This window comes from Ambystoma mexicanum, chromosome 6q (genome assembly GCF_040938575.1).
Source record: "Ambystoma mexicanum isolate Mex_15411 chromosome 6q, UKY_AmexF1_1, whole genome shotgun sequence".
Lineage (NCBI taxonomy): Eukaryota > Metazoa > Chordata > Amphibia > Caudata > Ambystomatidae > Ambystoma > Ambystoma mexicanum.
In genome coordinates this window covers 1,645,068,836-1,645,095,162 of record NC_090937.1, presented here as the reverse complement: position 1 = coordinate 1,645,095,162, position 26,327 = coordinate 1,645,068,836, and the positions used below count along the sequence as shown (strand labels likewise).

Genomic DNA, 26,327 nt, shown 5'->3' with positions numbered 1-26,327 from the left:
AATTGTATACTGGGATGGACTTTCTGCGCAGGTTTGCTGCTAACACTGCAAGCACCTTGGTGAACACTCTTGGTGCTGAGGCAATGCCAAATGGGTGTACATTGAACTGGTAGTGTTATCCCGCCATCTTGAAACACAGGTATTTACTGTGCGCAGGGTGCATTGAAATATGAAAGTATGCATCTTTCATGTCCAATGTTGCCATGAAGTCCCCCCGTTTCAGGAGTGGAATCACCTCCTGAAGCGTGGTCATGCGAAGCATTTGTGGTTTGACATTTGTTCGCAGGGCACAGATCTAATACTGGGCGCATGGTAAGGTCTTTTTTTTGGCACAAGTACGTACGTTTAATGTATACCCTGGTTTACCGGGAAGATTTCTATTGCTTCCTTCTCGAGCAGTGCCTTTATCTCCTCCAGCAGTATGGCTTTTTCTTCTGCTGTTAGTTTCTTTTCTCTGGCGGGCAGTAAGGTGGTTTCTAAAGCAACCCGATGAAGTACCCGCCTGCCTCGGTGGATAACAACCACTTGTCCAATGTTATCCACTCCCATGAATGGGTGAATTGAGCCATTCAACCTGCTACTGGCAATAGGAACCCAAATGGGTACTTGCTGATTTATAGAAACTAAGTGTATTTTGAAACGTATTTGTGTTAGTTATATTGCCCGTCTGAAGGCATATTCAAACTAACTTAAATTAATAATTGTTTAATTAAGAAACTTTGAGTATAAGTGTTTATTTGGATACTTGTCACTGTGAATCTCTGTGTAACCACCCTACTGCTTGCATTGACCCCTCTTGAGATAAGCATGGCTGCTCAACCACACTACCAACCTGTGTAGTGCAGACTTATACCAAAGGGTGGCAGTTTACTGTGGGCTCTCCTGGATTAGGGCGAAACTGAGGCAGTAGACTGCTCATTATCTCTGAATGTTCCCTTTAGTAGGTGTGCGAATGATCCTGTACAAGTACAGTTACTCCTGCAAAATGCATACAGTCACTCCGCTATAGTGGAATGGAAGGAACAATAACTATATCCAACAGCTCAACTGTTTACGAATGTGAAAGACGTCCTTCGGCATAGAACAGTTAGCTTTCAAGTGCCATCAATGTTTTTAAATCAGCCAGCAAAGATTGTCTGTTGCGAAAAGCCACACAACACGAAAGAGTGCTGTGATGTCCATCTTCAACTTGCTTTAAAAAGAAAAAGAAAAGAAATACTTAATATTTTAGGACCCGTTAATGTCATCTTGAAAGAAACACAGTTCATAAATAAGTCTGTATTCCGTTTACCAAAGGTCTTGATTTTTTTGTCCCTAGTTAAATCCCAGGAAGCTGTGTGCAGTAGACCAGACACTTCCATCATCCTATGCTCTCACCTTGTGCTCCACTTTGCTCCTTGGCTTGTTCATCTGGCTCTCCGTATTCCTCTTCATTGGCTACTGGGCCGAGGTTGTAATAGCCCTCTGCTTGTATGACCTCACTCTCTTTGGCCGAAGGATCCGGCGCCTGTGCTGTGGAACAGACACATGATGCACATCAGCCTAGACTTCACATATATTGGACCCTGTGTTAAGACTGTTTTTCTGAAGTTCAACTAACGGCTTAGCAAAACCATTCGACTGAGACAGTACAAGACTCCACTCTTAGAATAAGGCTGTACCACCCGAGTATATGGTAGCATAGACAGAGAAGCCAGGCTTATTTTAGGAGGGAGAGAGGGCTGTAGGAAAGTACATAGAACCTGTAGTATACCAAGGATTTAATATAAACACTTACAACCAGAAGTGTTATAAAAAATAAAGGTTTATTATAAATACAATTAAACCAAGTTAAGTCTTGGTCATAGAGTCAAACACATTCACAAACGCACAACACAATGCTTGAAGGTACACAGACCAAAGCATAAACCTTGTTTCCGAATACTAACAGTAATTCTAGGGAAATCAGACCTTATCAAAACACATTTCGTATAGGACACCTATTCATGGGGAGCAAAACCATAAGTTACTTTCTGATTTCTTTCAGTAAGAGTAGTAGACCCTAGCAGTTGTGCAGTGACAATGAGTTAAGGAACCACTTAGTAAACCAACCTGCAAGTAGTCTCTTCTGAATAGTGGAACACTCATTCAAGGGACAGTAGAAACCTATAACCACATTCAGAATAACACACTGTTATACTAGGTCAGTAAGACCTTTTGGTGTAATATACAATCAGGGTTCGAAATGGAGAGGAGTTGGGAGCTATAGCATCGTAGAGCCTGGTTAGCTTGAAACCGACAGCTACGAGTAGCTACTTTTGGAACCAAGTGCCAACTGGTGCCTCCCAAACATGCAAATGTGACATTAACTTTGCGCATTTGAGAAAGTTAATAAAGAATAATGAGAACACTTCTAATATAGATTTAAACACAATGGTTCCTGCTAAATGGACAAAACGTTAGAGGAGCACCTCTGGTAACTCCTGGTTCCCCTGCTGTAGCGCCCGACGCCCAGGAGCTGGTTTTAGCTCCTGCTCATTTAATCTCAATTTCGAAACCCTGTACAATTACAGTTGTTTTTCAGGGAACACAGACTAAGGTAAGCAATAACGTTCTTACATATTTTAGGATGGCCCAAGGAAGACCAAGGTAAGTAAAAGCCATATAATTTTTAAAGGCGCTACCAGCAACATAAACCTAAGACGGCTTTAGAATCTGTATAAATACACCAGGGACAGCAACACCCAGTTGGTGAGCTTACACTAATATTCTGAAAGAAATAGTTAAGTGAAGCCAACAGCATTACTTTTAGGGAAGAGGCACAACCAATTCACAGGTGAGTAAATTAACCATTGATATACTTTGCAGAATGGCAGAACACAGCTTTTGTAACTGCTCATTCTCAGAGTTATAGTTACCAACCAACTCATTTACAAGTACGTACACTTTCAAACATTTGTTCTCTTTTCTAGGCTACAGGCCCAATCCTTAATCCAAGTCCTTCCCTTATTCTTGGCGCGTGGGTGTGCTCAGTGGCAGAAGGGGGGTCACTAGGTCTCTAGTGTCCAATAGGCAGTTCAGGATAGGCACAGAAGCAGAAACAGTTCCTTAGGAAGACTGTTCAAAAAGGTATTATATTTTAGAAAGGTTGCAAAAATAACGTAGAAATGACTGAATCCAATGTTTTTGAAGAAGTGACAGATTTGTGTTTTTACCAAAATAAAACCTATGTGGGGTGGGGTGGGGTAGGGTAAGAGATATTAAGATAAGGGGAAGGAGGTGGGGCTGTGCGGGTTCTCCCGCCGCAGTAAAAAAAAAGAAATTTGGTCACTTCACTCTTTCAAAAACATGGATTTGCTCAAATCACCTACATCCAGGTTGAATGGGTCCAGGGACTTCTGAGAAGACACCCTAAGAGGATTCCAGCAGTGGGCGTGGGTGACCTGGATGAAAGGACTCCAAATCACAAGAAACACCCCAAAGCTATACAGAAATCATGCAGGCTTAAGGTAAATAAATACCCCAGCCAACATAGTACCTTAGCATGGAACAAGAGATGCAGCAAGATGACTTCAGGATCTGCAGCCAAAAACCTGGTCGCTAAATTCCTTGTCGTGAAGACTGAAGACATGACTCTGGAAGGGATTTTGCAGCGGTGATCAATGGTGAAGGCCCCAGGAAAGAGTTTCTTCACGGCTGGATGTCGTTATGTCATCCCTCTTTCAGGAGCCAGAGAAGACTGAATATCGCTGATTGGATTTGCGTTGCTAATCTGGTTCATCACTCTGGTGAGGGGACTTTAAGGACTGGAATCACTCCCTGGAGAGCCAGGAGACCACCACCAAAGTTTTAGCTCGATTCGTAATTCAGAAGACCATGCACCGCACAATGGCTCGAAATCCCTTGGTTTCTTCCTCTTCCGATTCAGGTCCAGTGGCCAACTACCTCTTCAGCTTCCAGGGTCTGACTTTTATACAGGAACCCAGCCAATCACGCAGACATGCATCATTCGACCTTGGGGTGGGGATGACAGTCCTTTCAGGACAGCCAGCCTCCCAGTTTGAACTGGATTCTCGCAGGCAGGCCACAAGACAAAGGGGTGCGAAGTGTTGGACTCCTCCCTCGCTACCTGCCTTCACAGACACTCTGGAGTTTTGGTGGTCTTGACCTAGGTCTCCCGCTGAAGATAAAAATCACACAAGGGAATTTCACGCACTGTAGGGCAGGGGAAAGACCAAGAAGGTGCAAGAAGCATGGAAATGGGCACCCTTGGGTGCCTTTACCGCAGTTGTGAAAACATCCCGCAGTAGGTGCACCGAATTTGTTAAAAAAGTTCACTGCCACCAGTCATTAAAAGTAAGCTTTTCCCTGTAACAGAATTGTGTGAAAGGGGATACAATGCATCGCCCCAGCACTCCACATAAGGTGGGGTGTGCTCGTTTTCACCTATCAAAATGTACAAGGGATAGAAATATCCTTTCTACCCTTGGGAACTATAGTTGTCACAAGGTTAGCCAGAGAAAGTAAAAGCTGAGCCCAAGGGGCAAACCTGTAACAATAAAAAAGGTACATACAAAAACGTTGTTGGAGGATAACATTAAAAGGATACTAGAGAGAGTCTTAAAAATGACACCCATAAAAAGAGAAAAATGTATCCGCGAGTGTTGAAAAAGGTTCCCACTCACCGAGGTATAGGGAAAAATAATCTGCTAGCCCAGCAAACGAATCTAGGGTTCTCAGAAGTGAAGATTTAGCCCTAAAGTTAAAATCTTATCCAACACGCGGGCATTAGCACCATCAACCTATATAGGAGCAGAAACCTACAGATGAGGTCCACATAACGGGAACACTGGCGTCAAAAGACTGTTCCTAAAAAAACTCCCTCTTGAGTCATGACAAGATGAGGAACAAGGACTTGCTTAAATAGCCAGTACTCTGACAGAGAAAGTTCATTTAAATTAGTATGACACTTAGGGCAAGTTAAATCAAAGCAGACTGTGGATGCTATACTACGCAATGAGTAATCCACAGTGTAATAGCTAAAACTGCAGCTGCCATAGGCAACATCTGAATAACCAGGTTACTCACCGTAGTGACCACCTTACTCCTAGTCCATAGTCCCCTTTCCTCCATACCTATGGGACATCTCTCCGTCCTGTGGGACGGAACTTGAGCACTTTGTAAAAAGCATCCAAACATTTCTTTTCAAAATTTGTCTTTCCTCTCTTTCTGTGCGGGGCCTGGCACGCGGCCGTAACCCTGCCCACCTTGGCTCCGCCCCGCGCTTCGCCCATCAGTCCTTTTCTATCGCCAGGTCAGAGACCTATTAGCAATAACAGAGGAACCTTATTAGAAGGGACGGCCGGCGGGCGTATGGAGGAAAGGGGACTAAGGACTAAGAGTAAGGTGGTCACTACGGTGAGTAATCTGGTTATCTGGTTATACTCCTACGTCCTGTCCCCTTTCCTCCATACTTATGGGAGATTCACAAGCACTCCTAACTGGAACTACGGGTGGATGGAAATACCCCTTATTGAAAAAGGTTCTTCAGCACAGCCTGACCAAACTGAGCATCAGCTCTCGAGCTTATGTCAAGACAATAATGCTTACAAAAAGCGGATGGGGAGGCCCAAGTAGCTGCCCTAGCGATGGACTCTCAGGGGACATACTTCTGAAAAGCAACCGCAGCTGCCTTGCCCCGCACCAGGTGTGCATGAATACCTCTAGGAGGTTTCAGCCTTTGGACAGTGAAAGACTCCGTAATGCAGGCGGCGATCCACCGAGAAACAGTCGCCTTAGACGTCTGCTTACCCTGAGGGTTACCGAAAGTCACAAAAATTTGAGAACTCCTAAACTCGGAAGTCCTGTCAAGGTAGAACTTAAGAGCCCTTCAACCCTTTCTGCCTCTGAGGTAGGGTTCGGAAAAAAGACTGGCAGGGAGATCGACTGATTCAGATGGAATTCAGTTACCACCCTCAGTAAAAAGGCCGGGTTTGTCCGTAGGACTACCTTGTCCTTGTGAAAGACCAAGAAGGGATGCTCCACTGACAAGGCCTGGAGCTCACTCACCCGCCTCGCTGACGTAACGGCGACCAGAAAGGACACTTTCCAGGATAGGTACTTGAGGTCCACCGTGGCCATTGGTTCAAAAGGCTTATGGCCCACGCCGTCAGGACTACATTTAGGTCCCACGGCGGGTGCGGACTACGAACTGGAGGGTAGAGGTCGTGTCAAGCCAGCAAAATGCCTCTTAACCACTGGGTTACTCAGAGAGTAGGAACATTTGTCTGTAGAAAGATAAGTAGATACTGCTGAAAGGTAAGTTCTGCATGCCAGAACGTGAACACCCAACTCTGCTAGGGAGGACACTAAGGACAGCACAGTGTCAATCGTAGCCACCCTTGGGTCCAACTGCTTTTCCAAACACCAATGACAGAACCTGAGCCATTTACTCCTGTATTGGGATCTGATTGAGGGTTTCCTGGCTGCCTGGATAATACGCATGTTATCCGTAGGCAAGTTAAGATGCTCTAAAGACCTAAACTCAGGCACCATGCCGCCAAGCTGAGCGATTGTGGGGAGAGGTGCCACATCTGCTGTTCCCCTTGATGAAGAAGATCGGGGGTCACTGGTAACCTGATCGGCGGATACACCGACAGGTGTTGAAGTTCTGAGAACCAAAACCTGGCCGGCCACCAGGGGCCTATGAGTAGAAGGGAGCAGTTCACCGAGTTCTTCAGCTTCCAAATTGCTCGATGGACTAGAGGCAGAGGCGGGAAGGCATAAGCTCATGTTGTGCCATGGAATCTTGAGAGCATCCCCCATAGAGGAGACTCCCAGCCCCCCTCTGGAGGAATACCGAGGAAGTTTCGTGTTCACCGCCGTAGCGAAGAAATCCATCTCCGGTGTGCCCCAACGCAAGAAGATCCATGAGAGGACCTCCGCCTTCAACTCCCACTCGTAGCTAACCACTGTCCGCCGGCTGAGGGCATCCGCTGTGACATTCAGCTGGCCTGGGATGTGCACTGCAAGCAGCCAGACCCCATGAAGCACGGCCCACTCCCAAATCTGGATGGACAGGTCCACGAGGGGGGAGACTTTGTTCCCCCTTGCTCGTTGATGTAATACATCGACACCACATTGTCCGTGCGTATGCGGACCACCTTGTTGGCAATGATCGGTCTGAACGCCCCGAGCGCTAGGAAGATTGCCAGAAGCTCCAGATGATTTATGTGAAGGAGCTTGTCCTGAGGCGACCAGAGGTCCGAGACCTGTAGAAGATCTAACGTCGCACCCCACCGCAGAAGGGAGGTGTCCGTCGTGATTGTCACCATCAAAGCTGGGTCCTGAAACCCCGCACCCACCAACAGGTTGCTGAGAGATGACCACCATTCCAGGTCCACTATCATGGAAGCCGAAATCATCATCAGCCTGGAATCCGGGTCCACAGCCTGACGCCAAGAACTCCGAAGAGCCATCTGGGTCTGTCTCATCTTGAGACGAGCAAGAGGAAGAGCCAGCACACACAAGGCCATGAGGCCCAGAAGCCTCTGGAACCACCAGGCCGACATGCTCTCCGACAGCACAAACATCTGACACGTGGCCATTCTGTCCCCGGTCAGGTACACTCTGCAGTCGTTCGTGTGCCAGCGAAAACCCAGGAAAATTAGGTCCTGCAAGACCGTCATGGAACATTTCCGACAGTTCACCGACAGCCCAAGATGGAACATGAGCTGAAGGAGACTGGAGATTGCCTGCTGCTGTCAGCGGACAAAGGCTGCGTAAGAGCCAGTCATCCAAATATGGATACACATGGATGCCCTGGAGACGAAGATAGGCCGCAATCACCGACATCATCTTTGTGAAGACACGCGGCGCCGAGCTGAGGCCAAAAGGAAGCACTCGAAACTGGAAGTGCTCCTCTCCTAAAGAGAAGCAGAGATATCTCCTGTGTGGGTTCCAAACCAGGATATGCATGTACGCATCCTGAAGATCCACGACGCTAAGCCAATCGCCCATCTGCAAGGAGGACCATATCTGGCTGGGCGTGATCATCTTGAATTTCTCTTGGGGTAGGAAAAGATTTAACTGGGAAAGGTCTAGGATGGTGCGCAGGCCAGCCTGGTTGGGTTTGGGCACTGTAAACAGCCGGGAGTAGAAGCCCTCCCCTCGCTCCCCAAGGGGAACAGGTTCCACAGCTCTGAGGTCCAGAAGTTTCTGAACTTCGGCTTTGAGGAAGGGCGAGCCTGACAGCTGAAAAGGAGGGTTGAGTGGTGGGGTAGGGGTAAGCGGAAGCCCGCTCGAGCGACTGACAAGACCCATCTGTCTTCTGTGATGGTCTGCCACGCCTCCCAATAGGACGCAATGCGTGTTACACTCACCTGGCTCCCACAGGGGCGTCGATCGGACCCGGACAGCTGCGACCTCCTCCAACGTGAAGCGTAGTGCAGAGATGACAGACTGGATCGGGCCGCCTAATCGCGTCTGCTTGACCCATAGAAGTATTCTCCTGCAAGTGGAGAAAGGGATATAGCCACCCATGGATTTTAGTAATGGTACTCCACTGTTCTCCCCACTAATCACCACCGATATTCACTTTCAGTAAGCTGACCTTATGTTTGTAAATGATGAGCTCTCCATCCTGCGTGGAATGCAGGGGCGCGTAGATACCTGTTACTTCAATGGTTTGAAGGCGTTAGAAGAGTTCCGGGTGAATATTGACTCCCAGGTTCCAGTCGAGAACCCGTAAGTATAAAGTTCAAAGAGTTCAATATGTCCGATGTTCACTCTTGTACATTCCTTATTGTGTTGCAGCTGGGTCCAAGAGAAGATTGTCTTTTGGCAGCTGATGGTGTTCAGGTAAGGGTCTGTATTACCAAACACTGTCCGGCAAAAGATGCTTGTGTTTAAATTGCTGGTTTCTCTCTCCTTACAGGTGCGGTGTAAGAAGTTGTGGTTTGTTACAGAATAATGCCTCTGGTTGTTAATCAGGTAAGTCTATAGTGGAGAAATTGTATTTGTTGGCTCTCTCGGCTCACCTTATGTTTCTTTGTCCCCTAGATGGTGGAATTCGGCGGGGAAAATGATGGAGGCTGCGCCGGATGGGAAAATGCTGTGAGGACTGGTGAGTATGGCGCGGCGCTGCAGCTGGCGATGCGACGCGTGTAGAATAATGTCCTCTTCAAGTTCGAAGACCTGATGGATCCGGGAATTCAGGTAAGGATTGAGATAATATCTGCTTTCTAACCTTTCCTTCTTTCTTCTATTGCTAGGAGCTCTGGATTCGAGACGGGCGTGGCTGAAGACTGGATGCTGACTGCAGGCACGGTAAGCGTTACCCTGCTGGATGCAGAATAATGCGAAGCATGTGCTGCTGTTCAGGCATGGTTTAAATAGCCTCCAAAGTAGTTCCAGGTAAGAAGTCCCTAGAACCCCACCCGAGTAAAAAATAGTCCCTGTAGTAAAATAGTCCCATCCAGGCCTCAAGTTGGCTTGGATTCATTTGTACCATGGTCTGCATGAGGTAAGTAAAGTCTATGAGCCTGGTGCCTAAGGCGCCAGGACTGAACCCAGTGAGCCCCCAGCCAGGGCTGCTGGGGTTTTATTAAATATCTGGATGCCTTCTCCCGGGGCTGATGGGCTTGATCCGGATGCCCGGGGGTAGGCATCATGACAATCCGTCCTCCCACCGAGGTCTCGTGCGAGCGTGGAAAACCCTCATTTAGTAGGTTTATCGGTGGCGGTGCCACCTAAACCTGAGGAGGGGGCTGAGGAGCAGGAGAAAAACCGCGTCCGTTGTTGTCTACGGCGGTTGTTCCCCACAGGGGTATCCACGCTGCGAGATTTGCGGTCGAGGAAGCCCCTAAAGCCAGAGGAAGGTCGACTTTGCGACAACGGTCTCTGGGTTTTGAAAGGAGCCTTAACCAGGACAGACAAGGACTGAGTGCTATCCTTCGTTTTGGTGAGCTCTACATCTGTTGTAGAATGAAAGAGCTCCTTCCCATCGAACGGAAGGTCCAACACCTTGTCCCGCACTTCTTTTTAGAATTTAGTTGCATGCAGGCACGCCTGCCGTGAGGTATCAACCCCCAGCATAAGGCCCTGAGCCGAGGTGTCTAAGTGATGAGCCGCAGCCTCCAGGAGATCCTGGGCCAAGACCCTGGCGTCGGATAGGCCTCCTTTAAAGTCTTCCAGCTTCTCGACTGGGATAAACTCCTCAAACTCTGACAGACATTTCCACATCCGCATGTTAGCTCCCGCTAATATCAATTCAGCGTTGGCCTGCCTCAGCTGCAAGGCCGAGTTGGCAAAGATTTTCTTCCCGAGGGAGTCGAGGAGCTTGTCCTCCTTTCCCAGAACCTGAGTAGCCGTCGTGGAAGAGGATGCTGCAGGCCTGGACTGCAAAGTGGCCGCAGCCACTACTGCGGAGGAGGGGGGCAGACAAGACGACAGGGCCACCTCTTCCGACGAATGCAGCCTGTATCTCGCGTCAATTTTCTTATTGACAAAAAGTCCAGAGTGTGGCTTTTCCCAGACTCTGCGGACCTCGGCCAGAACGTCCTTCTACAAGAACAGGCTGGGAGACAGGGTGAACGCCCCAGGAAGCACGCCCTCCTGCGGAGCGGGTGCCTCTGGCACTGGAACATTTAAGAAGTTCATCATGTCCAGTACCCGGTCATGAAAAGCTCTGATAGAGCAGGGAAGGTCCTCGCTGTCCTGATCGCCTTGCGCGTCATCCGACAGATCAGGATCCTGCTGAACCGTGTCAGGCGCTGCCTTTTCCACGGGACAATGGGGGCAAAAGCGGAAGAGTCGGGGAAGGCACCGTAGGCAAGGGAGGCGCCAGTGGAACCACCATAGGAACAGGTGGAGCTGGCGGCGCGGGAGAACATATCTCCCTAAAGAGCCCTTTGAAATACTCCCTCATGGGTTCGGTACGCATAAGCGTTTGAAATTTACCGGAAAAGCGTCCTCCGCAGACTGTTTCGGAACCTGAGGAGGCCTCTCATGAGGTGGACTAATCCAGGGACGTACCGGGGAAGGGTGCCACACTGGCCCCTCCACCGACATATCCAAATAAATCAACGGTGCCGACCCTGCAGGCAACGGAACATTGTGCGGAAGAGGAATCCGAGCGTTCCAGTCAAACTGGCCGATAAGGATGCGCACAAGGGACTCTATGTTCACTCAAGGGACCAAGCCTTACACCTGAGGCCTATGGCGTAGTTGTATGGGTAGCACCCAAAATGGCCGCTGCGGTTGTGGCAGGAACGGGCGCCATTTTGTCCTCATCTGAGGGGAACTGCGGCATGTGAGGAAGTGAAGCAGGGGCCCCCGTCCATGGATCAGGGGTCTTAACTTCAGCCTTAACATAAGGGACCTCGGCAGAGGCGGTACTGTGAGGCCTGGAATGTTTTTGTGACATACCAACCACCAAATTTGCCTTCGAAGGAAGGACCTCGGCACTGCCGGTAAAAGGAGAACTTTGCTTCTTTGCCCCCTCAACAGGTCTGGTGTCGCCGCAAGAGCAGAAACGGTGAGAAACAGCTTTCACCGACAAGGCCTTGTCAGGCCTCTCAGAACTGTTGGTAGCTTTAGCCTCTGGACGAGGGACCTCGAACCCAGGCCCGGTAACAGCCTTATCTGCGCGGGCCTCGAGCATCCGTTCGGTAACAGCAAGCCCACCCAAGGCCTCGGGGCGCTCCCCGGTCTTATTTTTGAGGGAAGCCGACAGAGAGGCCTCAGAGCGAGGTCCGGTACCCCACGACTCAGTAGAACTGGGTCCACAAACAGCCCCCCAGAGGAGGGGCCTCGGAGCATGCTCCGATATCCACAGGCCCCTTTACAGAGACCCTCTGAGAAAACTCCGGTACAATAATTAGGCCCAACGGGCACCTCAGGGCGAACCCCGGTGGCAGAGCGATCAACGCCCCTCCCGGCCGAAGAGGAACCCGGAAAGGCATCCCCCGGCCGGGGTGCTTTGAAAAGTAAAGAACTTACCGGGTGTTTTTTGTTCTCGTCGATTAACGCCTAAAAATGTGAAGGATGAGTTTGTCGGAACACCACCTCCCACCGCTCCAACCAACGTTGGAAGTGCCCGGACCGAAAGGGAGTCGCAGTAAAAACAAGAGTCCCAACGGTGATCCGGACCCAAGCACTCTAAACAAAGAAGATGGGGATCCGCCCTTGCGAAACGACGGTGACACGATGAACAATCAGGAAAGTCGAGTTTGAACGACATACTAGTACATGATAGCTAGCGAGAGCCAGAGAGGAAAAAAGGGAAGAAAATCTTCCGAGGATGCAAGTGCGTCCAGTCCCGAATGAGCGGAGAAAAGGACTGATGGGCGATGCGTGAGGCGGAGCCAAGGTGGGCGAGGTTACGGCCGCGTGCTGGGCCCCGCGCAGAAAGAGAGGAAGGACACATTTTTTAAAACATTTTTTTTGGATGCTTTTTACAAAGTGCTCCGGCCCGTCCCACAGGACGGAGAGATGTTGCATAAGTATGGAGGAAAGGGGACGGGACGTAGGAGTATTATACATTTATTGCAAAGGGCTGGTCCATTACAAGGAAGGCTATTGGTACTCTCTTCCTTGCTTAGATTGCGGTATGCTTTCCAGATTGACCTTACCTGGTTTAAGTATGGTTTTTGCAGGGGAAGGCATGGGTAACGCATATGGATCAATTTCTAGATCATTACGTCTCTGGGCCTCTCATACATTCTTTTATGGCGGGATCAGTCAGACCATAAATGCAGAAAAATATATTTGGATCCCAAAGTAATATAGTCAAGGGGATTCACACACACACACTTGTATTCAGAGAGCACTCACCAGTCTCCCCCAGAGTCTCCCTCATTTCCTCTACAGTCTCCTCATTGGCCCCCAAATCCTCCAAGGTGTAGTAGGACTCAACTTCACCAACAGCAGCTTCATCAATTGACGGACCCGGTGTTTGAGCTGGGGATGACACACCAAGTGCATTAGTTTAAAAATACATTGCACAAATGCATTCAAATACGTGTAGCGATAACCTTCGACAAGTTATATCATGAATAGAACTAAGAATAAAGTAGAACCCTACATTGTCAAACTTCGATTAAATTGTTGGGGTGCTCAACCAGGCGACAGATAAAAGGATGACATGGGGGTTCCCCACTGCCACCAAAACATTCATATGCGTATGCGTATTTGGTTTTGGAAACAGCTTCAACATATGGTCCAGATTGAGAAAATGTCAAACAAATCTTTCACTGTGTTTCCCTTTCATTGAAAGCAATGCAATTTCTTAGAAAAGATTTCAAACATAAGCCTTGGTCGTGTCACAGATTCAAAGATGATCTCAAATTGCCCTTCAGTGTCTACAAAGAGGCTAATCTTATTAAAATGTATTGATGAAAATTGGGAAATCCAGGGATTGTACAATATCAAGCGTTTGGCAGTATGCACATTGGAAGTCTACTGGCCTGTTAAATTTTGAGCATACAAACACTGTCTCCAAGACACTCGAACTGGTTTTACTTAAGGACTGGAATATGTAGAGATGTTACAAACTGGGACTATTCTAGAAATGTTTAACAGTACAGGGTTATGCTGCGATTTTGAATGCTACATGATAATAGCACCTGGAAAGTACTGGGATTTGACAATCTGGTGTGGTGGTAAGACTGGCATTGAAAATTGTAAGTACTCTCCTAGCACACTGCTGCATTATAATATTGAGTAGGTACTGAAAACTACCATGTTTAAGCACTGCTTTTTGCCCGTGCAAGATGAGGCGTTTAGGCTTTACTGTGCATGTACTTGTGATGAAGGCTCTTCGCCTAGTGTGTAGTCATGTTCACCTTCACGTCTCTCGCTTCAGGCGTGTTTCCATTTTGGCATAGGGTCTTGCTTTCTTAGGAGAAGCGGCTCCAGCAAACAAAGTCATCACACTGTAAGTGTGCTCTCCTGACTCAGACCGTGTGTGAACACCTTTGAGGAGTATATTCAGCTCCACTACATGTATCACTTTATGCGGTCCTTTCTGATGACACCGAGAACGCCAGTTTCAAAGACCTGACTGCTGGAGCTTTGTTCCTTGCTTGTAACATTGTTTCAGTACGATTCCCTACCCTGTCTGGACCTTTGCTTCTATTGAAATGCATGTGTTCCTTTTGGTATAAGAACATGCTTGGAGAGAGGTGGACGAGGAGGGGCCCCACTTGCGCCAAAGTTGCATACTGTCAATTGGATGCTATCGTGTTGCTTTGCTTTTTTACTAATAAATTGCTCACCAATCCACCGGAATAGCCGGTGCTCATTTTTCTACGACACTGAGAATACATAGAGCTGACTAAACTGGGGTTGTGAAACTGGATTTTACAAACTATACATACAGTGTTTTTTGTCAAATGATCCAATCAGAAGTATTAAAGTTCAAAAAGACAAAATGTTTGACTTCGAGACTTGGAGGCTGAGGTTAAACCTTACTATTAGTAATAAAGTTAAGCTACTTCTTTAGTGTCCTCAAGAGCAAAAAAAAGTAATCGTTAAAAAATACTGTGTTTTCTGCATTCCCACCTGGGGAGGGGCGCTTAGCCAATCAGGTGGCTGGAACAGCAAGCGAGACTACACAGTCACTGCCCGCTGTCCCAGTCGCCCGAGGCCCTTCCCCGGGTGGCGTTTCGTTTTTTGTCCATTGCGGGGACGCAGGCAACTGGGAGCATCTGAAAAGAAATTCAAGGCCACAGTAGAACAGAGGAAGGTCTTAAAAACCCTGCTTGAACAGCTCAAAGAGGGGATCGCATCTAAGCCCCATAGAATATGGAAAGCAGTGCCTTTTTCATACAAATTGCACTAGTTTTCCACGATTCTTTTGTAAAATAAAGGAGTGTCTTGGAGTATACACAATGTTAACAGATTTGCTGCTGGTGCCTGTAAAGCAAGTATGTAAGAACTCTTCACAAACTATGCAATTTACAGCTGTCAGATCAATCATGAGTACACAGGGCTGCAAACAATCTAATACCTGTCAGGCAAAATTTATTTTTTAACAAAATTTTGGTACCTTCAACTCACGTAATCAAAATGTTTCTCGCATCAATGTTCACTGGATTCATTTGACTTGTTACAAAACAGGTTGCGGGTTATTTTGCAAACATTGCAGGTCATGTAGTCCAGATCTTAAGGGACAATACAAGATCAAGCAGACAGTAAACAGTGTAGGGACTACTGTACTCCTAGTCCATAACTCCACTTCTTCCAAACTCTTGGGGCCATAGCCATTTCCAGCAACAAAATCTTTATTGCTTCATGTAAAGGCGCAGTTGCACATTCGACCACGCCCCACCATGTACCGCCCTCTGCTTCACTCCATCCGTCTGTTTCCATTTTTCTAATCTGTACCAGAGTGAGGTTTACTTTAGTGGGTAAGGTGGGAGGGTGTATAAAAAGGAAGGTGGAAAATGGGCTAGGATTACAATAGACGATACGTTGGGTTTTATTCTATGTATCATCTCCCTCCATACTAATGGGAGCTCACCAAGCATTAAAACCCTAGAGGACGAGGGGGGGGCAACCTGACTTAGCCAAACGAGTTCTGAAGTACTGCCTAGCCAAATCGTGTCCGCTTGGGGACTGGAATCCATGCAGTAATGCAGAGGGAAAGGCTCACGATCTGCTTGGGCAATAAAGTCCCAGGGACATGCCTCTGGATGACAAGAGACTCTCACTACATGTACATACAAGACCCTGGGTGGGGGGGATGCTGGGCTAGTTCCGACACCTTTAATTCTCTGCAATGCATGATAATAACCAGCAAGCAATATTTGACTTGGACGTCAATGGGAGGAAATCCCATCGGGAGCAAAAAGGCACTCTGAATAGCAGAAGGCACTGTATCCTATAGTCAAAATATAAAAAGTGTGTAAAAAATAAACATGGCCAAGTACAGCCAGACTATGAAGGGACCATTGCACCTCTGATGTGCTGAGGTTGGATTAGGGAAGGAGGGAAATTCCTTGGTTAAAATGGAACTTTAGGAAAGAAAAAGATTCTTCAGGAGAACCACTTTATCCTTGACAGAGACAAGATATGGATCAGCTGCTGAAAGTGTATGAAGTTCACCCACCCTGTGGGTCGATTTGACAGCCATGAAAGATACAGCCTTCGATGAGAGGAAACTAATGTTGGATGAAACCATGTGGCCGAAAGTCTTGCGAGTCAAGGCCGCAAGTACCACGTTCAAATCTCATGAAGGGCAAGGAACCCTTTATGGGGAAATATGTTGACAAGCCCCTCAAAAGGTCTTATGAGAAGTGGGTTTGACAAGGAAAAAGGAAGGTCATCAGAAAAAACACTTGTAAGCACTAATGATGAAGAGATCGGTACAGCAGGTATCTTATTGGAAACCCCACCAATCCAAAGCAGACACTAAGTAAAGGACAGAATCCAGCGCACGTAAAAAGGGTTAATCTGCAGATGAACACACTAGTGGCAAAAACGAACCCATTTGGTCTGGTCCCGCGTGAAGTTCATCCTTGCTGCCACAATGACCCACATGTTGGCCTCTGACAGTCCACAATGGCCAAACACTGACCGCTCTGGAGCCAGGCTGATAAACGCAGTAACTGGAGGGAGGTATGCATAATCCACTTTTGACTTTAGGGTAGGAACTTGCTTCTCCGTGGCAGGCTGAATAGGGGGAAGAGATCTGAAAACCAGCACCTCACAGGCCACAAAGGGACGACCAGAATCATTTACACTTAACTGGACTCCTGCCACTTCTTGATGCCCCTAGGACTCCTTGAGGGGTTAGGTCGAGGGGGTTGGAGGCATACAAGAATACAGGAACCGCACCTCATGGAATCCACCAATGAGTTGGTGCCCTTCCCAGGCGAGAAGCCTTGTTAGGACATCTACTTTTCTTGGGATTGTTAAAGAGGTCCATTGCAGGATGGCACCACTCCGAACATCTCCTGCACTACCTCAAGATTCACTTCCCGTTCGAGATTGTTGCAGTCAGTCCTGCTGATAGAGTCCGTTTCATAGTTGTACTCCCCAGGGAGATGAAAACCTGGATACAGGTAAGCAGAAGCACTAGCTAAAACTGTCATGCATCATCGTTTGTCAATTTAAAGAATGCAGTTGTATTGTCCCTCAAGAGCTGGACTACATGACCTGCAATGCTCGGAAAATCACCCGCAATTCCAATACATTGAGGTGCAACAGCTTCTGAGCCAGAGACCACAGGCAGTGGTCCTCCAAGCTGTTCACTACTGATGCCCAACCTAGAAGGGATGAGGCGGTCATGATTGTCGCCGGAGACAGGTCAGAAAATGAAACCCTAGTGCGGAGATTGTGGGAGAGATTTCACCATCTCATTAGGTTGAGTGGATGGATTCCAGTTTGAAGCTAGACAGAGCTTTGCGCATCTAATTTTGAGCCTGGAATACGGAACCCAGCAGTCATCTTGTAGTTGAGAAAGCAGCTGAATGTAAATAGTGTATCAAGGATCCATTCCCCCTCTGGCGAATATGGTCACAACTGTATCTAATGCAGTTCAGGCTTCAGGACCAATCAATGACGATTTCATTAAGACCCCTCCCCCCCTGCAAGAGAATAGCAAGCAGCCATCTAGGAGAGCAGGAGGCCTCCTAATAACGGACATTCAGGACCAGCCAGTCATCCAGGTGGGGGTAAATGTGTAACACTGGCGCCTGAGATGAGCTTCCTTCAATTTGGTAAACTTTCTTGGGGCCTGAATTCAACACAAAGTTGCATGATCCCAAGGGAGAAACGAAGAAACAGCCTCCCATATTGAAACATGGAGACCTGCATTCTGAAGACCCACTGCACAAACTCAGTCACCCTGCCTGCTGGCTGACTGCACCTGCTGAACGGCTGCAGAAGGGAGAGTTGGGGGTAATAACAGATCAAGGTACGCAGGCTTGCCTGGTTTGATTTGCGTACCATACATGGCCTGGAGAAAAAAAAACCTGTACTGAATAGAGGAGGCATAATGCACTAAAGTCCAGCAACCTCTATACTTTGGAGGAGGTATAATGCACTAAGGTCCAGCAACCTCTATACTTTGGAGGAGGTATAATGCACTAAGGTCCAGCCACCTCTATACTTTGGAGGAGGTATAATGCACTAAGGTTCAGCAACCTCTATACTTTGGAGGAGGTATAATGCACTAAGGTCCAGCAACCTCTATACTTTGGAGGAGGTATAATGCACTAAGGTCCAGCAACCTCTATACTTTGGAGGAGGTATAATGCACTAAGGTCCAGCAACCTCTATACTTTGGAGGAGGTATAATGCACTAAGGTCCAGCAACCTCTATACTTTGGAGGAGGTATAATGCACTAAGGTCCAGCAACCTCTATACTTGGTGCCAAAGGCAGTGACCGGAAATGGTGAAGGAGGCCTCGAAGGAGGGGCACATGGGAGCGAGAAGCCAAACCCTGCATTATACCTTCCAGGAACAAATGTGGAGCGAGACCCCTCAACATCCCTCCAAAGAGGCTTGCGGATGAACAGGCACGTCATTTCTTGGCCTGGGCTCGCTGTACCAGGAGGAGCATCCCTGGAAGTGCCCATATGGGGTAGAGCGTTGCTGCCTCTTTTTATGGGCATGGATATGTTTGGACCTGCAGTGCAATGTAGTACCACAGAGAGAAATTGCTATTACTGCCTGATTTGAAGACAAACATGTATCTTTTAATGTGCATGAATAACTAGGTGCAAATAAATAATTATAAAAACATTTGCATTTCCCAGTAAAAAAAAAATCCTCGCTTATAAAATACTCCCATTGGGAATTGGACTTGCATTTGTACACCCTAAAAAATCATTGTAATCCAAACTTTAAAAAATAGGGAATAAAATACTCCCACTTCAAGGTCTTATCTGGAGCACTGTCGGCAGAGTCAGAACAGAAACAACCCAATACCAGGAAACCTAAAACAAAATAGAACTGCATTAACAGCGTTGGTCCATATGTAAGGAAGAAACCCGTGTGATGAAGAATGTATAAACATTAAGTGGAAGAGCTGCTGTAGCACAAAAAAATTAAAGCCCACAAACAGCTCTCTCAAAAGTAGCACTAGATTAAAGAAGCTTTTTTCATTAAACCTGCAAACGTTGTTCAGCACCAAAATACAATGACGGCTAAGTACACATACTTGCCTTCAGCGCTCTGTGCCTTGAATCACAAATCAAAAATCCACAACAGTGGTCTTTCTATGCTGCGAGCAGTGAGCAATTCCTCAGTTTCATGCGCTCTTCTCAACTGACCCGCTAGCTGCGGAATCGAAATGTACACATAGGCAATTATTTGAAAGTCTTTATGTTCGTGTGATTCCAGCTCTCCGGCTCACATCCCACACTGGCGCCTCAGGCAGGCGCCCCTAAATATCCCAATGCTCCTCCCTCTGGAACACATGGACATGGGGCTGCTCAGGTTTCCTTTTCAAGAGCACGGCGCCAGCCCCGATTTTAAAGTCTCACGTGTGTGTAAAGTTCCCAGAGTTCCTCGTCTTGTTCCCTTTTCTACAAGGGCTGCGTTGGGCGTTGGAGCAGCCCTCCCCCCTGCTGGTAAGAAAAAAAAAACACTTCACTGCCTCAGATTCCTTCAGAGATACCTGTCCTGTGGATTTTCCACATTTTAATGGTAAAGAATTGTAAAAGCACGTACTATTATTCACACATCCCTCTCTCTGCTTTTAACGTTTAGTGTAAACGTTCTGAAACAAAGCAGAATACTCTGAGAACCTTTGCTCTGCCAAGCCTGTGAATTAGGGTTTTACGAACTTCTGCTTCAAGTACGTTTTCTAGTAAGTATTCTGCCGAAACTGAATACCTATTTTCGGCAGATATTCGGCCTAGTACTAACGCGAAGTTCTTTACACCCCTAGTATGTAGAAGTGTTAACAACACCATTGGTTGACCCTTATTGGCTAGGCACGCCTCGAACTACCTCTAAATACGTACAATAGAGATTATAGAGCAACAATAACAGCGGATTGTCTACTGCAACATTATACAGCATGCTGCTACATAGCCCCTTATAATTGGTTGGCATACTCTGACCTTGGACATTCGGCTCTTTAGCAGCACGTAAGCAAAATTAAACACAGGTGCCGGAAACCACGCCAGACCACTGCCCACATTGGTCAATTAGCCTACTAGCTCTCATCAGCCAAGGCTTCTCCTTTGCAGCTGAACATGCTGACTGTTCTCCTTCTCTGGGACGTAAGGGAGTGTAGGTACATCGCTATCTTCAGTTGGAGCTTAATGAATAAGCCTTGTTTGAGTCTTGCATCACGTGTCAGTAGACCACGAATTGGTCCATTTTGATTTTTTATTTACTGCTATTTGATTTAATTATGCTGGGTGTTATTACTCCTCTTGGCCTCTGGAGACTTGGTCACTCATCTTACGTATGCTTTCTGCATCCTTCATTGTTCAATACATGGCACTTGAAAATGCTTTCGCTTCTTCTTAATCTAATAGAGATGCATCCTTCATTCACAGCTTATCCACGTTGACTCCCTCTGTACCTAAGAATTATTTCTTGATGTGTCATCCTCCGTCTCAGCCAAACAGATCACCTTTGTTTCTTGCACGAAACGATTTTTTCAGTGCCTTTCAGCCTTGGTTTGTCTCCGAGGTATGTTTGACACAATCCGACATCCATCTTTCGATGATGACCGCTTTCCTCACTTTATAGTTGCTACTGCAACAAGCGTCTATATATCTCATCTACCTTGCGTTTCTGCGTATACACATTCACTACTTCTCTTCTAATTTATATTCTTGGTGTATAGGATTTCGTCGCATACTTGTTTCTCTTATTACTTCAGTTACACCATCATTCTCTAAGTATTTGCATATTCTCTCAATGCGTCTTAGTATCGTCTCATCATGCCGTCACTTTGCTCAGGTTCGATTTCACTTACAGTTCTTCTATGTCCAATGGTGTATGCTGACATCCATCTACCACATCAGTGCGAGTGTACATTTGATACAGTTGTAACGTCTCTCACATCTTCGATGAATTATTGGGATAATTCTTAGTGTCATGCACAAAATCTTCCTGCTATTCTTCCAGTATGACGGAAGTGAGGGGGCAGGCACGAGAAATGACATCTACTTATCTACAAAACCACCTCCCTCCTCAGCCAATGCCTCAGCACACCGCTTTCACCACCCACTGAAAGGAAAGAGCTAGCAATCCCCCCCCCCCCCACACACACACACACACACACGCTTCGGGACAGCCTAGGCCCCCTCGGCCTTCCTGCAGCACCACTCCTCACCCCCCATTCCTCACGAGGGCATGAATCTGCTGAACAAATCACTCCATTCCACCTCCATTTTCCGCACCTATCCCAGGTAGGGCTGCCATAATCCATTCCATAACAAATATTCTTCGCCTTATTGACGCATTTGACTTTCCCCGGAAGCAAAGGTTTCTTCCACTGCATGGCCAGACACACACATGCGGCCAACGGTTTAGGACGATTTTCCAGCATCAAAAGGTTCAATACTACCACCAAAGGTTCAAACACCAAAAGGTTAAAAAAAAACGGGGGCTGCGGGGTTGTCCCCCACATCCCCCCGCTCACTATACTTCATGGTATAGTGAGCGGGGGCTGCGGGGGACACCCCTGCAGCCTTCCGTTTAAAAAAAAAAAAAGAGAGAAGAAAAGGACCCTACAGCGCCGGTTCCCGATCACGTCAGTGAAAGGGAACTGTGCAGGAACCCAGCGTGAAGACAAGGTAAGTGTGGTTTATGTTGGGGATGTGCTGAGGGTGTGGGTGGGGGGTGTGTGTAATGGGTGTGTTGTGTGTGGCTGTGAGAATGTATGTGTGTTCGCATGAGAAAGGTGCAAACTTTTGGTAGTTCGCACCTTTCTCATGCAAACGATTTGCCTGCGGTAATTCCAGCCGCGGGACAATCACTCGGATTCGCAGCAAACAACAAAAAAAGAGAACCTTTTGAGGCAGACCACAATATTCCCCGTCCACCTCTTCCAAACCAAACAATGCGAGTAGTGGCATCTGCACATTTGAGCCCCCATCTATTTCCTTGATCAAACCAGGCACCTCTGCCCAATAAACCTGTACCTCATCACATACCCACATGTGCCAAAAATCTGCTAGAGCTCCACATTCATGGCAGCACAACAGGCTCATTCTCCCCCCCCCCCTCATACATCTTAGAAAGACCCACCGGGTCATACTGCCACCTATGCAACAAATGTAATACCATGGAGCTTATATTGGCAAGCAATGGACAACTTGAATGCTCTGCTACACATCATCTGCCATAGTGCTTCATCTACCTCCACCCGAAGTCCCTCAACCCATCTTTCCCGAAGGCCCTCAGTCATCCCTGTACCAGCCTCCACTAAAGTGGCATACAACAGAGAAATCAACCCCTTTATCTTCTTTCCAGTATCCAAGACCTTTTGCAACGGGGTAATCTCCCTCTGTATCTGCAAGCCTCTGCTGTAATCAATCCCTTCAACTGCAGATACGAGAAAACAGATATCCTCCCAATACCTAGCGCCTCCTCCAAGTATCCAATGGAGACAAACTGACTCCCCTTTCAAAGCTGCCTGACCGTCATCAACCCCGCCTCAACCAACTCTGAAACCGGCCCAAATTCTGAATATGCTCCCGCACTCCAGACACTCATGAGTGGCGAGGGCCATGTGGTAATCCCTGCCATTCCACGCCCCCTGTGCCATAAACTCCATATCACTCCCATAATTGGACGGTCCATGGTTCTACCTGGGAGGTTATCGCGCAGGCCCACAACCATTACCCCACCGTAGCAGGACAGCAGGATAGATGTCCAGACCCACCCAGTGCCTCTCTCCCTATTCCCGCAAATGAGGTACCAACACCCGCAGCTGGGTTGCTCTGTGATACAAGTAAAAATCAGGGAGGTCCACTCCGCTCTCCTTCAGCAGTATCGGCACATTATACGCCACCCTCGTCCCCTTTCCTTGCCACAAAATACACAGTACCTTGCTCTTAATTTCATTAAACATGGAGTCGGGTACCAAAACAGGAAGCACCTGAAAGAAGAATAGTCTGGGAAACAAATTAATCTCGATAGTTTTAAGACGCCCCATCCAGATGGCTCCCTCCAACTCAACCCTAAATGCCTGTTCCAAGCACAACATCTCATGATCCGACCAACTAACCGGGATTATCTTACAACCCAAAGCCCAGTCTCGCAGCTCTCCGACAGATATTATCAATGCAAGTATGTTATGCTAAATTTTCCACTTTTCACCCAGAGTACGAAATGGCCCACCATGCACCTACCGGTATCCTGCTAGCCGTCTTCTCTCTGCCCGGTACAGGAAAGGATGTCTTCCGCATCGTGATCGTGGCAAAAGGAAATCCCCCTGAGACCTTCTCCGGACCCTGGCCCGAGGCTTGGGCTCAGTGAAGGCCACAGGGAAACCCCGAAGGGAAAAAACCCTGAGAAGAGCAGCGAGTGTTCGTAGACTCCTGAATGCCTTCTCCTTGGGACAGGCTGTCAGGCTGAAGTGGAACTCTTGTCTTTACCCATAGAATAGGTACCAGGGCTGGATGTCTACAGTATCCGAAAGAGAGAGGAGAATGTTATAAAAATGGTAAGTCTCTCCCCTAAAAGCACCCCCTTTTCCTGTCTTTCTTACCCTCGGACCGTGAATCTTTAGAGTTAAATGTTGAAGGTGCAGTTAAGGATGTTTCCCATTGAAATCTGAGACAGAACGAAAGAAAAGTAGAAAGGAGAAATGGAAAGCGTTAGACAGATCCAGCCTAGCGAACTCACCGCTGAATGAAAATATCTTCGAAATCCTATACCTCAGATTGGGACTGAGATTCGTTTGGGTACGAACAGATTGAGTGTTCCGAACCAAAGAGGAACCGATGCGTCGAGTACAAGTTGGAACAAAAGTCTGATTCTGCCGATGGACAAAGAATAGGAAGAGCGCAGTGAAAACAGGAAGAATGGGAAACGCGTCCTATGCGTAGAATAATGCCTACGAGAAAAGAGGCGGAGTCTGACGCTTACTGTGACGTCTGGCAGCGACGTTCTCATAGGAGATTGAACAAAGATGATTAACTGAGCCGAACGAGGCCTCGGTCTGAAGACAGAGTAACAGATCTGTATTGGTAAGAGAAAAGAGGAAAGGCATGAATATGAAATTAGAATTCTGGAGCAACCTAGAGAGAATAATCCTTAGGCGAACTCACAGAGCGTGGGCATACTCCTAAGAGAGTAGCAACGCGACGAGCCTGGGGTTTGCCGTCCGGATATACCGTCTTTCCGGAAGTGGGCAGAGCCTCCGGAGCTGGAGATGAAAACACAAGACTGCAGCAAGGAGTCAGAAAGGATTCCCTCTGGGAAACGTTCCCCTTATTGTCATTACACCAAAGGTTTTGCAGAGGGTACGAAGTGGTCATCACAGAGTAAAAGTATTGTGCGATGGGGAGAAGGTAAAAACCCTATCCTGAAGATGAAATAACCTCCACATATCGCAAGGGAGTCCCTGTCCCCTTTGGCCAGTCTTATTGAGGTCTCTCCCCCACCCTAAATCAAATGCCCTGTGCATTTTCTCCTCGACTGGTCAAACACTCTTCAAAAATCATAATTACCCCTGGTTAGGAGCGTAGACCGTAGCAAATGAAGCGCACTCCCTCAATCACCCCAGACACCATCAGTGCCCGACCCTCACTCCAAACCCCCACCTCCTCCAACTTCAACCTTTTGTGTACCAGGATCCCCACTTCTTCACATCCCCAGAGGCCCAATACACGCACCCAATCAAGCCACAATGAATTCTCTTCTCCTCCCCTTGTATCAACCTAGTCTCCTGGAGAAATAAAACATCAGGCTCCAACCTCCTAAACTCTGTCGATGTGCCAAAGTTAAATTGGAAAGTTCCTGGTAAATGTGGACAGACTCCCGTTCAAACTGGATAACTTGCTGTAACTTTGCTTTGTCCAGCAGCGCCACCCTGTCAGGCTATCTCAGAAACTTGACCATCACTGAGCGAAGTGCTTGCCCCTGGCCAGACCCCCACGGTGGGCCCTCTCAATCGCCACCTCCCCATCAGCAGCAAACAAGGAGTTCATGAGGGCCTTCACCTTCCTCTGCACCTCAGTCAGGGTCTCCCCATCTGTTCTTTCGGTCCAGAAATCCTCAAATTATTGCTGTGTTGCCTGTCATCCAATGTGAGATTCACATCCTCTTCCCTAGTCTCTAGATCTGTTAGCCACCCCTCCACCTTCATTTCAAACAAATCCGCAATGAGTTGGTTGGCCTCGAGCCTATTTTCCATCACCTCCACCTTCCCCTTCCCTCGCCGATCTGACACCAAGGCATGCACCTCTCCCCGTAAAGCTTTTATTTATCTCCTGTAAAATGTCTTATATCCTCTTCAGTAGAGGGTGCCTGTATGTGCACTGGGCCCCTTGAGTTGGCAGGCCCCATCCCACTTTCCTGCTCCATTGTGGCAAAGCGCTGCAGCCGGAGAGCCACGTTCTGCTGCATTTCCTCCAAGGCCAGTTCTCCGCCGGGAGAGGACACCTCGTGGACCCCACCCCATACACCAGCGAAAGGCACTCCCAACCTCCTTCGCACCTTAGTCCACCCAAAACCCCCACAACCTCCTGGGTTCCTTGTGCCTACAAGCCCTCCGACTGCTCCCAAGAGTAGGGACAAGAAAGCCGCAACACTGCCCTATGAAAAAGGGGTGCAAGCACCAAGCAGCCACCACTGCACCAGATAGGCCACCAATAACTTCACCCTGCCAGTCACTGAGGGGCGGGCTACCAGTGCTCCAAACCTGTTGCTCCAGTGTCACCAGACCAAAGCACGGAAACTCCTACCAGGAGCCTGCTGGGCCAAATCATGCAGCTGTCCTTCCGCTGCACTCGGCCATCCAAATGCAGCCTTGGTGCACACCACCACCACCACCACCACAACACCTCACTCTCTGCCTTCAGTGCCCAGGCCTCTAAACTCCGATGCCAGGGGTCCACGGGAGACACCACAGTTGGCTCTGATGCTCCCCCGCTGGGGGCTTAGTTCTCTGCACGCCCTTGCAGTCTCCCTTCTCCGCACCAAAACCACAGGCCTAAGCAAAGCTCCAGCTCCGCTTCGTACACCAGCAAGGATCTCACGTCACAGAGCAAGATCAGCGCCCAGCCCAGCAACCCACACCAGGCCACACAGATGCATGCCGAGGCCAAATTCTCGCCACATGAAAAGGGAAGTCAGGTGCTCCAGGCCATCTCTGTGTCGGGCCCAAGTGAGGACACAACTGCCCCCACTTACTCCAAGGCCTCTT

The 26,327-nt window shown here is 48.0% G+C and overlaps 1 protein-coding gene across 6 annotated transcripts in view; it reads right to left on the bottom strand.

The window, feature by feature from the left end:
• The window catches only part of LOC138516963 (uncharacterized), a 530,457-nt gene that overhangs the window by 291,175 nt on the left and 212,955 nt on the right, over positions 1–26,327 (bottom strand). For 5 of the 6 annotated variants that reach the window (XM_069632440.1, XM_069632439.1, XM_069632438.1 and 2 more), the window contains 2 exons: positions 12,814–12,939; positions 1,378–1,512 (listed from right to left, as the gene is read on the bottom strand). In XM_069632440.1, the coding sequence (XP_069488541.1) occupies positions 1,378–1,512; positions 12,814–12,939 (261 nt within the window). The remainder of the gene's footprint in view (positions 1–1,377; positions 1,513–12,813; positions 12,940–26,327) is intronic. The other variant, XM_069632443.1, reaches the window with a different exon arrangement.